At 42.5% G+C, this 16,305-nt stretch overlaps 2 protein-coding genes and 2 long non-coding RNA genes across 17 annotated transcripts in view; 2 read left to right on the top strand and 2 right to left on the bottom strand.

Annotated features, from left to right (window-relative positions):
- Window positions 1-10,805, top strand: part of LOC127002230 (E3 SUMO-protein ligase PIAS2-like) — a 32,871-nt gene extending 22,066 nt beyond the window's left edge. For 6 of the 8 annotated variants that reach the window (XM_050868022.1, XM_050868025.1, XM_050868023.1 and 3 more), the window contains one exon: window positions 1,349-4,729. In XM_050868022.1, coding sequence (XP_050723979.1) covers window positions 1,349-2,040 — 692 coding nt within the window. In that variant the 3' untranslated portion in view covers window positions 2,041-4,729. Of the gene's footprint in view, window positions 1-1,348; window positions 4,730-7,886 lie in introns of those variants that run through there. The other 2 variants (XM_050868029.1, XM_050868028.1) reach the window with 1 other exon arrangement.
- On the bottom strand, window positions 862-1,113 carry LOC127002232 (uncharacterized). The gene is made up of 2 exons (XR_007755903.1): window positions 1,002-1,113; window positions 862-897 (listed from the first exon to the last, which is right to left on the bottom strand). It is a non-coding gene; the product is annotated as an uncharacterized LOC127002232 (long non-coding RNA).
- LOC127002231 (uncharacterized) lies at window positions 5,424-7,893 on the bottom strand. Its single transcript, XR_007755902.1, has 2 exons — window positions 5,607-7,893; window positions 5,424-5,474 (listed from the first exon to the last, which is right to left on the bottom strand). It is a non-coding gene; the product is annotated as an uncharacterized LOC127002231 (long non-coding RNA).
- An 819-nt stretch (window positions 10,806-11,624) lies between the features above and the next one.
- The window catches only part of LOC127002229 (mucin-5AC-like), a 26,060-nt gene continuing 21,379 nt past the window's right edge, over window positions 11,625-16,305 (top strand). Inside the window, exons 1-2 of one of the 7 annotated variants that reach the window (XM_050868013.1) lie at window positions 11,626-11,670; window positions 13,772-15,552. The gene's annotated coding sequence lies outside the window, so the exon portion shown is untranslated. Of the gene's footprint in view, window positions 11,671-12,659; window positions 12,864-13,771; window positions 15,553-16,305 lie in introns of those variants that run through there. The other 6 variants (XM_050868017.1, XM_050868019.1, XM_050868015.1 and 3 more) reach the window with 6 other exon arrangements.

The raw sequence follows: 16,305 nt of genomic DNA, 5'->3' as shown, positions 1-16,305 counted from the left end.
ATGCATCTAAATAGAGTACTAGGTTGTTTTGAGGTTGGTTGTCACTGGTTGAGGTTAAGTGACAGATTAGTGTGGCAGGACTAGCCAAATGTGGGTCAAGATTTCTAATGCATGATGTAAGATAAGCAATGGAAAAAATTAAGTTTGATGGGAGACTTATTCCTTTTACATGCAACTAAGAAAATATATAGGTTGTAATGTGGTTGATTATCACTGTTGAGCTTTCTGAAGTTAAGTATTGTCAAGTGTTGAGGTTGAATAAGGTATGGAATAGTGTGGAAGAAGAAATATGATTGCCTTAACAGTGACAAGTACAGTAGATGAGTGTATAGGAAGCTGTATAATTGTCTGTGTATTGACAAGCATTGCAGATTAGGTTGTTGGGCCCATTGCATTATAGATTAGGGTACAAGAGACTGTATATCGTAGGAACACTGTGGAGCATTTTAGGTTAGCATGTAGGAAGCTGTATGAGTGTAGGAGTATTGACAAGCATTGCAGATTAGGTTGTTAGGTCCATTGCATAATAGATTAGGGTACAAGAGACTTTATATTGTAGGAACACTGATAAGCATTTTAGATTAGCATGTAGGAAGCTGTATGAGTGTAGGAGTATTGATAAGCATTGCAGATTAGGTTAGGTCCATTACATCATAGGTTAGCATGTAAGAAGCTTTAGGATTGCAGGAACACTTGACAAGCATTACATAATAGTTTGTAGGAAGCTGTGTTGAGTATTGACAAACACTGCAGACTGTTACGTCCATTGCATCATAGGTTAGCATGTAAGAACCTTTGTGATCGATTACAGAATAGTTTGTAGGAAGCTGTATTGAGTATTGACGAACATTGCAGACTAGGTTAGGTCCATTGCGTCATAGGTTAGCACGTAAAAACCTTTGTGATCGATTACAGAATAGTTTGTAGGAAGCTGTATTGAGTATTGACGAACATTGCAGGCTAGGTTAGGTCCATTGCGTCATAGGTTAGCATGTAAGAACCTTTGTGATCGATTACAGAATAGTTTGTAGGAAGCTGTATTGAGTATTGACAAACATTGCAGACTAGGTTAGGTCCATTGCATCATAGGTTAGGATGTAAAACCATTGTGACCGATTACATAATAGTTTGTGGGAAGCTGTATTGACTATTGACAAACACTGCAGACTAGGTTAGGTTCATTGCATCATAGGTCAGCATGTAAGAAGGTTTATGATTGGAGGAACACTGACAAGCATCACATAGGAGTTTGTTGGAAGCTGTATTGAGTATTGACGAACATTGCAGACTAGGTTAGCATGTAAGAACCTTTGTGATCATTGCTGTACTGACTTGCTCTCCCTCACAGCCTCGTCCAACGGCACCAGTGGGCTTCTGACTCCGGCCGGCGGCAGCAGTGGTGGCGCGGCATTCTCGCCTCACTCCTCGGGTTCGGTCAGTCCACAGATCATATGTCTCGACAGCCCCGCCTCCTCCCCCTCCCCTCCCCCACGCCGCCCCACCCAGGACTCCTCTCCAATCCCCTCCGGCATTTCCGTCACCCCAGTCGTTTCCTCCGCGACCCCAACATCAACCCCCTCCGAGACACGTCAGGTTATCAGTGTGACCTCCCTGAGCCCTCCACCGGCCTCCAGTGCCACCCTCACTCCCGTCAACCCCCCTTCCTCGCCCCCCACCCCTACCACCACCTCCCCCACCACTTCCAGTAGTAGTGGTAGCCCCGCCCCACACACCACCATCACCATGCTATCCACCTCCTCAAGCAGCTCGGGAACGATCTCCTCAACAAACACGAACGCTGCCTCCCCCTTCCTCCCCCCTGCCCCCCAAGACCCCCTAGCCACATCCCCCACCTATAACCTGCAGTCTACCTCCTCGGCGGCTGCGGCGGCTGCAGCGGCGGCAGTTGCGGCAGCTAGTCTCCCGAACCCCTACCCCCTCCCTCCCGCCCTGCAGAACCTCTTCAACCCCCTTGGCATGATCCCACCCACCACAGTCTCGGGCACGCTGCCATTCAGACCCCAAGACAGGTTCATGTAACTCCCCCCAGCCTGGAACTAGCCCGGGGGAGGAGCTGTCTGGGGTAAATGTACTGGGGTGTTTGAAATAGCGCACCTAAGGGCAGGATTGAGGAGGGGGTGTCTTGGGTAGAGGTCGCACATCCTTACTGGGGTGTCTGAAATAGCTCACCCAGGCATGGAGGAGGGGAGGATGTGTCTGGGGTAGGTGTGATGCGTTCTTACTGGGGTGTTGAAGTAACTCACCCCAGGAGAGGCATGGAGGAGGAGGGGTGGATGTGTCTGGGGTACTGGTGGCATGTCCTAACTGGGGTGTCTATGATAACTCACCCCTGGGTAGAAATTGAGACATGTCATCGATAGGGTGTCTTGTAACTCACCCCAGAGAAGGCATGGAGGAATAAGGGCTGTCTGGGGTAGAGGTTGAGTCATGTCCTTACTTGCATGTCTAATATAACATACCCCAGGACAGACAGAAGAGTAGAGGTTGCCTGGGGTAGTTGAGAGGTCCTTGCAGGGGTATCTAATGTAACTTACCCCAGGACAGACACAGGGAGTAGAGGTCATCTGGGGTATAAGTTGAGATGTCCTTGCAGGGGTATCTAATGTAACTTACCCCAGGACAGACACAGGGAGTAGAGGTCATCTGGGGTAGAAATTGAAACATGTCCTTACTTGCATGTCTAATATAACTTACCCCAGGACAGACACAGAAGAGTAAGGGCTGCGTGGGGTAGTTGAGACACATCCTTGCTGGTGTATCTGTAACTCAGCACCCCAGGACAGACACAGAAGAGTAAGGGCTGCGTGGGGTAGTTGAGACACATCCTTGCTGGTATATCTGTAACTCAGCACCCCAGGACAGACACAGAAGAGTAAGGGCTGTCGGGTAGTTGAGACACATCCTTGCTGGGGTATCTGTAACTCTGCACCTCAGGACAGACACAGAAGAGTAAGGGCTGTCTGGGGTAATTGAGACACATCCTTGCTGGTGTATCTGTAACTCAGCACCTCAGGACAGACACAGAAGAGTAAGGGCTGTCTGGGGTAATTGAGACACATCCTTGCTGGGGTATCTGTAACTCAGCACCGAGGGCAGCACAGTGTCCATGGTAAAAGTATTGGAGACATATCCTTGTGGGGTATCTGTACATAGACCGCATTGTAACGTCTGGTAAGGCAACACCAATATGTATAGTTAATCTTTTAAGGGCCTCTTCCTCACTCGCGGCAAAGTGAAGAAGTGTTATCATAGCCAGGCGGTGCAAATCATCACCTTGTATCATTTGCACCGACCTTCATCACCAAAGTGTTAATGTATATTGTAGTTGGCTGTCCAGCAGGCTCCTCTCCAAAGCCCGTACTCATAAACGCCTCACACTCCCATTACAACTGTTTCCTAACGCCGCAGAGAAGATTAACCCAGTTTTCATGGGTGGTAATTTTCCCGCTCAAGATCCAGAAATCGTGTAAACCTCAGTATACACCTGTTTGAAAAGAGTCTCATAGAAGAAGTGTCCGCCAGTGGGATTTTCAAGGACTGTTTTGTGATCCCAGCCATAGTTTTACATGACCTCTGCATCACCTGTTTGAAAAGCCTATCATAAAAGTTAGTAGTGGGATTTTCAAGGACTGTTTTGTGATCCCAGCCATAGTTTTACATGACCTCTGCATCACCTGTTTGAAAAGCCTATCTTGGAAGTTGCCACTGGGATCTTCATGGACTGTTTTGAGATCCCAGCCATAGTTATACACGACTCCTGCATCACCTGTTTGAAAAGCCTCTCTTGGAAGTTGCCGCTGGGATCTTCATGGACCGTTTTGTGATCCCAGCCATAGTTTTACATGACCTCTGCATCACCTGTTTGAAAAGCCTATCATAAAAGTTAGTAGTGGGATTTTCAAGGACTGTTTTGTGATCCCAGCCATAGTTGTACATGACCTCTGCAATCACCTGTCTGAAAACCCTCTTGTGGAAGTTGCACTGGGATTTTCATGGACTGTTTCGTGATGCCAGTGATAGTTTTCCATGACTCCTGCAAAACCTATCTGAAAAGCCTCTCATTGAAGTTGCCGCTGGGATTTTCATGGACTGTTTTGAGATACCAGCCATAATTTTCCATGACTTCTGCATCACCTGTCTGAAAAGCCTATCATGGAAGTACCCGTTGATATTTCCATGAACTGTTTTGTGATGCCAGTGATACTTTTCCATGACTTCTGCAAAACCTATCTGAAAAGCCTCGTGGAAGTACCCGTTGATACTTCCATGGACTGTTTCGTGATGCCAGTGATAGTTTTACACGACTTCCGCACCTCGAACGGAAAACCACCACCCACGAACACCCGGTTAACCTTCTCCGAGACCTTAGGAAACAGTCGTAATGGGGGCGTGATACGTTTACGAAATCGGACCCAAGTCTTTTGGTTGTTACAAAGGGCTTAGTTTACCTATTGTAAGTACTAACTGTTAGCGGTAGAAGTAATGTTTCAAGTACAAATGCAACAACATGTAAGAGTTTGGTCCGTGGCGGGTCGTCACGGACACTGGTCAACACTGTAGTGGGGGAAGACTTTGTGTATAGGGGGCACTTAACCTTACTGTCCTAAGTTTGTTCCTCTTGAGTGCAGTGGACCCTCTATTTATCGCGTTTGATGTGTAGGATTTTTCTATAACATGTCCTTGAGTTCATATCATTCACACACATAACGTACAGTAAGGGAAGGCTGTATTAGAGTCACTTAACTTACTGTCCTACGTCTGTTCATTTTGAGTGCAGTGGACCCTCTATTTATCGTGTTTCATGTGTAGTATTTCTCTATAACATGTCCTTGAGTTCATATCATTCACACATAACATACAGTAAGGGAAGGCTGTATTAGAGTCACTTAACTTACTGTCCTACGTCTGTTCATTTTGAGTGCAGTGGACCCTCTATTTATCGTGTTTCATGTGTAGTATTTCTCTATAACATGTCCTTGAGTTCATTTCATTCACACACATAACATACAGTAAGGGAAGGCTGTTTTAGGGTCACTTAACCTCACTGTCTTATGTTTGGACCCTCTATTTATCGCGTTTGATGTGTAGTATTTCTCTATAACATGTCCTTAAGTTCATTTCATTCACACACATAACATACAGTAAGGGAAGGCTGTATTAGAGTCACTTAACTTACTGTCCTACGTCTGTTCATTTTGAGTGCAGTGGACCCTCTATTTATCACGTTTCATGTGTTGTATTTCTCTATAACATGTCCTTGAGTTCATATCATTCACACACACAACATACAGTAAGGGAAGGCTGTTTTAGGGTCACTTAACCTCACTGTCTTATGTTTGGACCCTCTATTTATTGCATTTCATGTGTAGGATTTCTCTATAACATGTCCTTGAGTTCATATCATTCACACACACAACATACAGTAAGGGAAGGCTGTTTTAGGGTCACTTAACCTCACTGTCTTATGTTTGGACCCTCTATTTATCGCGTTTCATGTGTAGTATTTCTCTATAACATGTCCTTGAGTTCATATCATTCACACACACAACATACAGTAAGGGAAGGCTGTTTTAGGGTCACTTTACCTCACTGTCTTATGTTTGGACCCTCTATTTATTGCATTTCATGTGTAGGATTTCTCTATAACATGTCCTTGAGTTCATATCATTCACACATAACATACAGTAAGGGAAGGCTGTTTTAGGGTCACTTTCCCTCACTGTCTTATGTTTGGACCCTCTATTTATTGCATTTCATGTGTAGGATTTCTCTTTAACATGTCCTTGAGTTCATATCATTCACACACACAACATACAGTAAGGGAAGGCTGTATTAGAGTCACTTAACCTTACTGCCCTACATCTGTTCTTCTTTAGTGCAGTGGACCCTCTATTTAGTGCATTTGTCTTTAAACGATTTCCTTATAACATGTCGTAAAGCTTATTCCTTCCCACACAAACTTACATTACCTTGCTGTCTTTTGTTGGAACGGACTCGAGCCCTTCCCCTTAGAATAGTAGACCCTCATTTTAGTCCATTTTCTTATTTCTATCCTCTATAACACACTCTTTAAGCTGACCCCTTTACATACACAAACACACATTACCTTGCTGTCTTGTGTTGGAATGGACGCTTGAACCCTTCCCATTAGAATAGTAGACCCTCATTTTAGTGCATTTTCTCATTTCTATCCTGCGCCAAGAAAGAGCACCCCAATAATCATCATCATTATTTCTATCCTCTATAACACACTTCTTAAACTGACCCCTTCACACACACACACACACACACACACACACACACACACACACACACACACACACACAGTCCCACCACCCTAAAAATTGCCAATCTCACTAAACTAACACCTCCATTTACCTATTAACTTCTTTGATACCTTTTTTGTGCTAAATATAAGGTCCACTGTAGTCTCTTCATTCACGACTTTCTCTGTATAGTGGGTCATCATGTGTGTATGTATGTATCTTTAAGTTCATAACAATTGGTGGATAATTGTTTTTATATGTGTCTTAAGTTCATGACAATTGGTGGATTATCATGTGTCTCTTTTATTTAGTTCATGCCATTCTTGTTTGAGTTTATTTATTTTCTGCTAGTCCCAAGGATCCTTCACTTAGGGACTCGCGAAAGGATGCGTTCAGATCCTAAAGCGTTGGGTCGTGTGGAGTCTTGAGATGGCGGTTTGTGTGGAAAGACGTGGAGGAATAATTTACGGAGTTTCTTTATGTATTTAAGAAACAGTTTGGAGTTTCTTATGCTTATGGGGAACAGAGAAACGGAGAAATAACTAAAATTCATGTTTCTTGTGTAACTACAAACCGCTTGGAGTTTCTTTATGTTTATGGGAAGAACAGATCCTGAAAAGTAATTAAATTCATATGTTTCTTGTGTAACTAAAAACCGCTTGGAGTTTCTTTACGTTTATGAGAAGGAAAACAACCAGAGAAATAACTAAACTCATATGTTTCTCGTGTAAGTTTCTTCATGTTTATAGAAAGAGCAGATCCTGAAAAGTAATTAAATTCATGTTTCTCGTGTCACCATAAACCACTTGGAGTTTCTTGGTGTTTATGAGAAGGAAGACAACCAGAGAAATAACTAAATGCGTGTTTCTCATGTAACTAAAAACCGCTTGGAGTTTCTTTATGTTTATGGGAAGGAAAACAACCAGAGAAATAACTAAATTCATCTGTTTCTCGTGTCACTAAAAACCACTTGGAGTTTCTTTATGTTTATGGAAAAGTAAAAAAACAGAAATAACTAAATTCATATGTTTCTCATGTAGCTAAAAACCACTTGGAGTTTCTTTACGTTTATGGGAAAGTAAAAAAAAAACAGAGAAATAACTAAATTCATATGTTTCTCGTGTAACTGAAAACCGCTTGGAGTTTCTTTACGTTTATGGGAAAGAAGAGAAATGGAGAAATACCCTAATTCATCCGTTTTGTTTAATTAAAAACTACTTGGAGTTCCTTTAATTTCATAGGACACAAGAGAAGCAAATCGGTGGAGAAATATTCGTAAAAATTTGCTCGCGTTTCTCTCCCTGTGATTAAGGCCGGAGTTTCTTTACGCTCATACAAAAGGAGGGAAACAAATGGAGATATACCCATAAAAAGTACCACGTTTTTCTTTGTGTATTTAAGGAATGGTCGGGAGTTTCCTTAGTTTCATCGGACATAAAAGAGAGAAACAGAAGTAAACAATATTCCCATGCTTCCCCATAAACAAACCCAAAGCAACCTTGAATTCCTTAACATTTCATCTGGATAATAACACGTACATATCGACCTTCGTGTTAACCAGTCCGGGCAAAATCCGTAGCGAGAACCTTTGCATTTTAGACCCAACAGAGTGGAGGGGAAGAGAAGAGGAAGGAAGAGGGGGTGGAGGAGGTGGCTAGTCCCTGCGTGCCCCATCCACCCAAGCCCCAAGAGAATACAGCGGAAGAGAAAGAGGAACGGAAAGCCACAGGAACGAAAGACAGAAGACTCAATCGCCCGGCAGCTAAGAGAAAGAGGCCTTGGCGAACCTATTGGGATCAGATGTGATGAATTATGTTATTAGTGTATTATTTTTATTAATATCTATTATTATTATTATTATTATTTTTTCATGTCTTTTGCTTCTGTGTTCGTTCAGTTTATGCCACCACTGTTGAGTCCGTACTTGCTTATCATCATCACCATCACCATCAACACCATCACTACCATCAAGTATACCGCTCGTCACCACAATGTTTAAAAAGTCGTAAAAGTATCTCATCATAGTCAGGTGTTTGCTGCTACTACTACTACTACCACTACCACTACCACTACTACTACTACTACTACTACTACTACATCTGCCCTTTCCTGTTTATTTGTCAGCCAAGAGGTTAGTTAGTCTAGTGAAAATCCCTCCTCCTGTTCCCGTAGCCTTAGACTTCAACCTTTCTGCCTTCTCATTATTTCTGAAGCCTTCGATTTTACCTCCACTAATGTTTAACTGTTTATTATTTACGTTTATCTATCAATGAAGAGGTAGGTCAGTCAGTCAGTAGGAAAATAGCCCTTCATTTGTTTCTGGCATCCTTGAATTTTTACTACTTCTGGTTTCTCATATCTCTGTACCCTCTTATTTTATTACTACTACTACTACTACTACTACTACTTCTACCACCCCCCTATCCTCTACTTGTCAGTCAGTCATTCGCATTAGTAACCTCCTTATATCCCTACTCCTTCCTCATGTTCCTTCCCTCCCACATGTGTTGACTGTATAGGAGCTGTTACATACCATACACACACATTACTATTACTATATGGAAACGCTACTCTAGGCCGTGTCTCGCTACGCCCGTGTCAAGTGTATCTCATTCATAACGTTTATTACTCGATGTGGTCAGGGCAGTCCGCAAGCCACCCAGCCAGCCAGTCAGCCCCAGAGAAAGTCCGCTTAGAAAGTCACTCACACGCTAGTTGTATATAAGGTTTTACAAGAACTATATGTGTGTGTGTGTGTGTTAGGGTTTTATATGTGCCGCGGCAGTCCCTTATATCCAGTTGCTGAAGGGATGTGCCGTGAGGTGGACCCTGAACCCATGTGTCGGACTGTAAGGGCATCGGTAAGGCTGGGACTGGGACATGGCCTGAACTGTTTCTTGTATTCCTGATACTTTCCTCACCCCTTAAAAACGCAGGTCCTTTGCAGGTTTTATACGAGCAAATAAAGTTGAGTTTTTACCTATTGCACAAAGGTGTATCCCCTGCTTACTTACCTTCCCTTCCCTTCACTCCCTCGATGGATCTTTGAAACCCATATTCTAAGACGTATCGGTGCCTCAGTTCGCCTGTTCGTAAAGCCTCTCGTTGAAGTTACTGTGATTTTCATGAACCGTTTTGTGATGCTGGTGATAGTTTTACATAACTTCTGCACCACGAACGGGAAAACCACCCATGAAAACTCGGCTAGTCTTCCCTGTGGCCTTGGGAAATGGTCGTAGTGGGAGTCCGATACGTTGACGAATGCGGCTCTATGTTATGCGCCGTATGCAACATTCCCGGGTCTGAGTATTAGGCCGCCGACGTCCGTAGGAGCAAGTTTTTTTTATGTTAGTGTTTGTGTCAGGAGGATATTATTACCTAAGATGAGAGGCGTGGAATAGGGGAGTGTGTGGCGGACTTCATCTCAGGTGTCTTGTTGTGACCGAAAGAGCTGAGCGATATTGAAACTTACGCTGCCATAAGTGCTTTTTTCTGTGTGTGTTTGTGTGTTCTAGGTATCATCAGGGTCTCAAATTAATACCAGGAACACAAAACAACACTATCGTAGCCGCAATCTGAATTTCACGTGTCCCATTTCGTAACAACACAGCGTAATTCAAACGTTTACGGATACAATAATGCCTTTTCATGTGTGTGAGTGTCTGTGTTCTAGGTATCCTCAGGCTCTCAAAAAACTACCCAGAGCCCCAAGAAACACTCACATCACCGAGAATCCAAATATCACACAGCTCTTTTCATAACACAGCATAGTTTGAACTGATACATATACAATAGTCTTTTTCGTGTGTGTGTGTGAGTGGTCTAGGTATCATCATCAGGCCCTCAAAGAACAACCAGAGCCCCAAGAAACACTATCATATTACCATCAATTCAAATATCACAGCTCTTTTCATAACACTGCATAGTTTAAACCGATATAATAATGCTTTTTCATGTGTGTGTGTGAGTGGTCTAGGTATCATCAGGCCCTCAAAGAACAACCAAAGCCCCAAGAAACACTATCATATTACCACCCATTCAAATATCACACAGCTCTTTGGGTTACAACGCGACACATGCGATCAAGCTGGCCACACTCCTATTCCACAACTCTCCCTAAGACTGTATTACGGAGCCAAGAAGCACCACTGTATGTAGCCATGTATAGCATCAGCCCCCTTCTGTTCCCTTACCCTGGTGCTGGTGTGGGCATGAGAGGAGGAGGAGGAGAGAGAAGAGGGGGCTGGCCTATCAAGGGGACTCTGCCTTATTCCAATGTTTTATACCACAGCCGAGTCCCAGGTAGGCATTGCTGTGTGTGTGTGTGTGTGTGTGTGTGTGCGTGTGTGCCGGGAGATATAAATACTGTATAGCCCAACCCTTGAGGAGATGCCGGACTCTGCTCTGTCTGTGTGTGTCTCAGTGTTTCCTCACTCTCCATATTCGGTATTTTGACTTACGACGTTAGCTATAACTGGATCCTTTCATTTTTTTTTTTCAATAAATAGTTTGGTAATAGGGAGTTGTTTTATTTCATGTCTTATTCCTGTTGTGTGTGTGTATGTGTGGAGAGAGAGAGAGCATTGGGCACTAATATGGGTGTCAATTATCTTTCAAGAAGACAGGAAGTTACCAGCCATCATACACTAAGCATTTCAATCCCTTATATTCATTACGAAAACACTAACACTCAATATCCTGTGTGTGTGTGTGGAGAGAGAGCATTGGGCACTAATATGGGTGTCAGTAATCTTTCAAGAGGACACAAGTTACCAGCCATCATACACTAAGCATTTCAATCTCTTATATCCTTTACGAAAACACTAACACTCAATATCCTGTGTGTGTGTGTGTGTGTGTGTGTGTGGAGAGAGAGCATTGGGCACTAATATGGGTGTCAATTATCTTTCAAGAGGACGCAAGTTACCAGCCATCATACACTAAGCATTTCAATCTCTTATATTCTTTACGAAAACACTAACACTCAATATCCTGTGTGGGTGTGTGGGTGCGTGTGGAGGGAGAGCATTGGGCATCTATTACGGGTGTCAATATCTATCAAAAGGACACAAGTTACCAGGCGCCATGCACTGAGCTATTCAATCCCTTATACTCGCTACGAAAACACTCACTCAAAATCCTATCCATCACATTGCAGTACTATTAACCTAAAAGACTCCTTAGAATCCGACTCATCTCCTTTGTGGCCTTTGAAAATAGTTTGTGTGAGGGTTGGACGCGACTGACAATACGGATCTGAATCTCTTGTGTTCGAGTCAGTGTGTTCGAGCTGTCTCTTGAACCCACGCATGCGCAGAACAGTTCCAATGGCGGTGAGGGCTGAGCAAGGGGGGGCTGGATACATGCCTTCACTTATACCCATGTAAGTATATTAATATGCCTTGTGGTCACTATACTGTAGGTTCAGACTGTGTGTAAGAGACTAGAGATCTGTTGGAGTCTTGGTTAGGGGTCGTGGGATGTCTTGATGCGTTCGTGGGAGATGTAATGAGGATGCTGCCAAGATGCTGGTGGTGGTGGTTATGTTAACGTAGATTTACATAGATATTCACATCCCATAGATCCTCTGAGGCTTCTGATATTAGTTAAGAGATATGGATTCTTTTAAGAGGGTGGTGTTGGTGATTGTGGTTGTGGTCCTTTACATAGATTCACATAGATATTCAGACCCCACATTGAACCTTTTGGACTTCTGGTAAAATAGTTGTGAGAGCCGAAAACGACGAAGTGATAAAGTGGAAAAAAAAAAAATAAGTAAAGATTTTAAAAGGATATGGAAGAAAGGGAAGAGGAAGGTAGAAAAAAATAGATAGTTGTTCCGATGAAGTAATGAAGGAAAAAACAAATGTAAGGGAGGATTTTAAAAGGATAGAAGAAGGGAATTAAGAAAAGGAAGGCATAAAACGTGAAAATAAAAACATCATCATTAGTTTCACCGTAGATTGCACGCTGTCAAACTAATAAGGGGGAGAGGAGAATGAAAGACGAGGAGAGCGAAAGAGAAGGAGAGGAGGAGGAGGAGAAGGAGAAGGGGAGAGATAAGAGAAGAATAATGTTACCTCCTCACCTTTCCCTCCCTCCCTCCTCCTCCTCCTTCTCTCTCCCTCCTCTCCTCCTCCTCCTTCTCTCTCCCTCCTCTCCTCCGTTCTCCTTATCATATTCGTTTATCTATGGAAAATATGGAGGGAAAGAGGAGGGATTATACACCTTTCCCTCCCTCTTTCCTCCTCTCTCCATCTTTCTCTCCCTCTTCAGCCTCCTCCCTCCCCCCTTCTCTCCATCACCTCTCCCCTCTCCTCCTCCTCCTCCCCATCCCCTTCCCCTTCTCTTTCTCGCTTGTCTCAGTAGTCTATCAAGCGTCGAGGAGGTAGGATGTGCGTGTCGCCTTCTCCGTCTGGCTCTCACTCGCCCGCTAACATTCGCCCCTTGTGGAACGCTTTGACAGAGAGAGAGAGAGAGGGAGATCGGTGGGCGGTATAGTGACTCGGCGAGGCTTGGGAGAGCGTGTAAGAGCGAGAAGAGTCATAAGTGGTGTCTGGAAAGTGGTGTTTTGAGGTGATCAAGTGAGAATAAGTGGAGTTGAGACAGTGACCACCACAATCACCACCACCACTACTACTACTTCTACTACTATTACTACGTTTGCTTGTAAAGTGTTATAACTACTACTACTACTACTACTACTACTACTACTACTACTACTACTACTACTACTACTACTACTACTACCGCAATAAAGTCATAATAATTGTCTGTTTTTTTATAAGTTATTTACGATTTTCTTGTCATTATTTTTCTTATTATTGATGTTTTCATTGTCTGAGTAGTAGCAGTAGTAGTCATAGTAGTAGTAGTAGTCGTAGTAGTAGTAGTAATAGTAGTAGTCATTGTCAGTGCATTGTAAGACCCATTGTTACGTATATTTTTTTGTGGTCGTTGATAAGAAAAAAAGAAAAGAAAAGAAAGAAAAAAAGAAATTGAGTCTTGTGGGAAGGAAGGAATGCAAGAAGTGTGAAGGAAAATGTACCGTGTTGGAGAAAGCGAAAGTGGGCACGCGAGAGAGAGAGAGAGAGAGAGAGAGAGAGAGAGAGAGAGAGAGAGAGAGAGAGAGAGAGAGGAGCTCTTTACTCCTTTTCTGCTACCATTGTATTAAGTTTCGAGAGAGAGAGAGAGGGGGGGGGGGCATATATGTTTTCTTCTCTTTCCAAATGCTTTACTCTCTCTCTCTCTCTCTCTCTCTCTCTCTCTCTCTCTCTCTCTCTCTCTCTCTCTCTCTCTCTCTCTCTCTCTCTCTCTCTCTCTCTCTAAGTAAAGAAAAAGAAGAAAAGGAAAAGAAAGTGAGAGGAGGAGGAGGAGGAGGAAAAAAGTAAGACAGAGAAATGCATGCAAGCAACGTGTGTGTGTGTGTGTGTGTGTGTGTGTGTGCGCGTGTTGGTAATTGTAACCTCTCTTATATTTCACAGCAGGAAGACTTTAAACGAAACTAAAATGAGAACACTCGTAATGGAAGTAAGAGAGATATGCAGGCAAGGAACGAGCGACTAAGTGTGTGTGTGTTAGTATGTGTTGGCAAATCTAAAGTGTTGTGAAAGATTAAACGAAGACGCCGAGAGCTATTGTACTGATGCAAGAACGAAGGAAGGACGGAAAGAAGGGAGGAAACTGAATTGAAAAGAAGGAAGGCATGAAGGAAGGAAGAGTTAACATATTGTACTACTAAATAAATAAAACTAAAATGGAAAGATTAAGAAAGACATTGAACTGAGAACCGGAAAAGAAGGAAAGAAGGAAGGAAACTGAATTGAAAAGAAAGAAGGCATGAAGGAAGGAAGAGTTAACATATTGTACTACTAACTAAATCAACCTAAAAAGGGAAGAAAAGAAAGACATTGAATAGAAAGCGAGAAAAGAAAGAAAGAACGAAGGAAACTGAATTGAAAAAAAAGGAAGAAAGGAATTAACGAAGGAAAAGGAAGGAGGGAAGAGACAACATACGGAACTACTAACTAAATCAATCTAAAAAAACAAAAAGAAGAAGAAACGAAAGACATTGAATTGAAAACGAGGAAACAAGGAAAGAAATGAGAAAGGAAAGGCTAACATATGATACAAAGCCGAATTGAAAGAAGGAAGGAAAGTGCATGGAAAGAAAGGAAGGGATGGAAGGAAGGAAGGAAGAACTAGCATGTGATAAAACGGGGAACTAAAAAAAAAGAAAGAAGAAAGAAAAGAAGGAACGAAAAAAGGAAAAAAAGACTAACATATGATACAACGTAAGATTCAAAGGAGGAAACAAATGACAAACGACAGAAAGCGAAATAATAATAATAATAGCGTGTGAAAAGTGGAGGAAATGTATATAATCATTGCATACGTATAATGAAGTGATGAGAATGTGCTGATGCTAAACGAAAAAAATCAAAGAAGGAAAAGAAAATAGGAAGCCGAGGTAAGTCAGTGTTTGAAAATCGTGTCAGGAGAACATTGACCATTGAAAAAAAACTCGCTTGTAAAAAAAAATAAAAAAAGAAGGAAAGTAAGAGAAAAGTAACCAAAGCTAAGAACACGAAAGTTATATATAAGAAAAACTTGTTGGTATAAAAAAAGATTCCGGGAAAATATTGGTTTGTAAGAAATTAAAAAAGAAGGAAACTAAGTACGAGGTAACCAAATTAAAATAAAACGAAAAGATATAGAAAAAAATAATAATTGGTAAAACATAAAAGAAAAAAAAAGCCAAGTTAGCGAAATGACGTAAATAAAACAAGACGGACAATGTGCATAATAAATGATAAAAAAGAATAAACGATAAAAATAAATGAAAAAATGAAGTGAAGGATAAACGAGAAAAAGAATAAATGATAAAGAACAAACAAGGAGAAAAAAGACGAACAATGTGAATAATAAATACCAGAAAGAATAAACGATAAAATAAATGAGAAACCAAATGAATAACCGAAGTGGAGAATAAATGACAGAAAAAAAGGAAATTGGAAACAAGAGAAAGTAAACACTGAACCAGATAATCTCTTGCTTGTGTGTGCGTGTGTGTGCGCGCGCGCATGTACGTGTGTGCGTGCGTTGCATTCATACATGTAAATACACTAGTGACCTTTTATGCGTGTGACCTCGTTCCGTGTGACCCAAGATGGTGACTTCTTCGCAGCGGCAGCGCTCAGCATCAGGCTGTGACCGAGGTGGCTGTACCTGACCCCACCACCACCATCACCACCATTATAAAAAAGTACGGTTCTTATCTCTGTTTGTATAGATATAGATTGCGAATTTAGGGAGGCGCTGGCCGAGTGGTGAGCGCCGGGGACCAAGGTTCGAGTCCCATTTATTTGCGTGCTGCCCATAGCGCTGGTAGACTCTCTTGAGGGGCCCCTTGGACGACCCCAGCCTGTTAGTGGCGCAGACGAATCTTATTTATAGTGGCTGCCGTGATGTATGACTCATGACCGACGTCGCTGAAGTTAGGGTTGACTGAAGACCTGGGCAACACGTGGGTAATCTTCAAACACTCGGGGATGGTTGAAAGTAGCCAGCGTCTTCCGGCGGGACTCGAACCTGGGTCCTTTGGTAGACTAAAGAAAATGGGTAAAATTAGACCACGAATTGCTTAAATATACACACACGTGGTTTACAATAAGAAATAATCCTGTCTAATTTTGCTTCATATTAACCGGTCCTACTGTTGTTTTTGTTGTTTTTGAATAATGAAGAGGAGGAGGAGGAGAAGGAAGAGGAGGAGGAGGAGGAGGTCTCGCAGTGTCTTCTTCCTGTTTTCCGTATTGTCACATTCTCAGAAGCTGTTATTACTACCCATTCTTCCTTCCTTCCTTCACTTTCGATTCTCTCTCTCTCTCTCTCTCTCTCTCTCTCTCTCTCTCTCTCTCTCTCTCTCTCTCTCTCTCTCTCTCTCTCTCTCTCTCTCTCTCTCTCTCTCTCTCTATTGTTGTCTGTGTGTGTCTGTCTAACTCTCGCTGCTTCATAT

Source organism: Eriocheir sinensis, chromosome 22, assembly GCF_024679095.1.
Source record: "Eriocheir sinensis breed Jianghai 21 chromosome 22, ASM2467909v1, whole genome shotgun sequence".
Lineage (NCBI taxonomy): Eukaryota > Metazoa > Arthropoda > Malacostraca > Decapoda > Varunidae > Eriocheir > Eriocheir sinensis.
The sequence above is the reverse complement of the archived record's forward strand: the minus strand, read 5'-3'. Positions and strand labels throughout refer to the sequence as shown.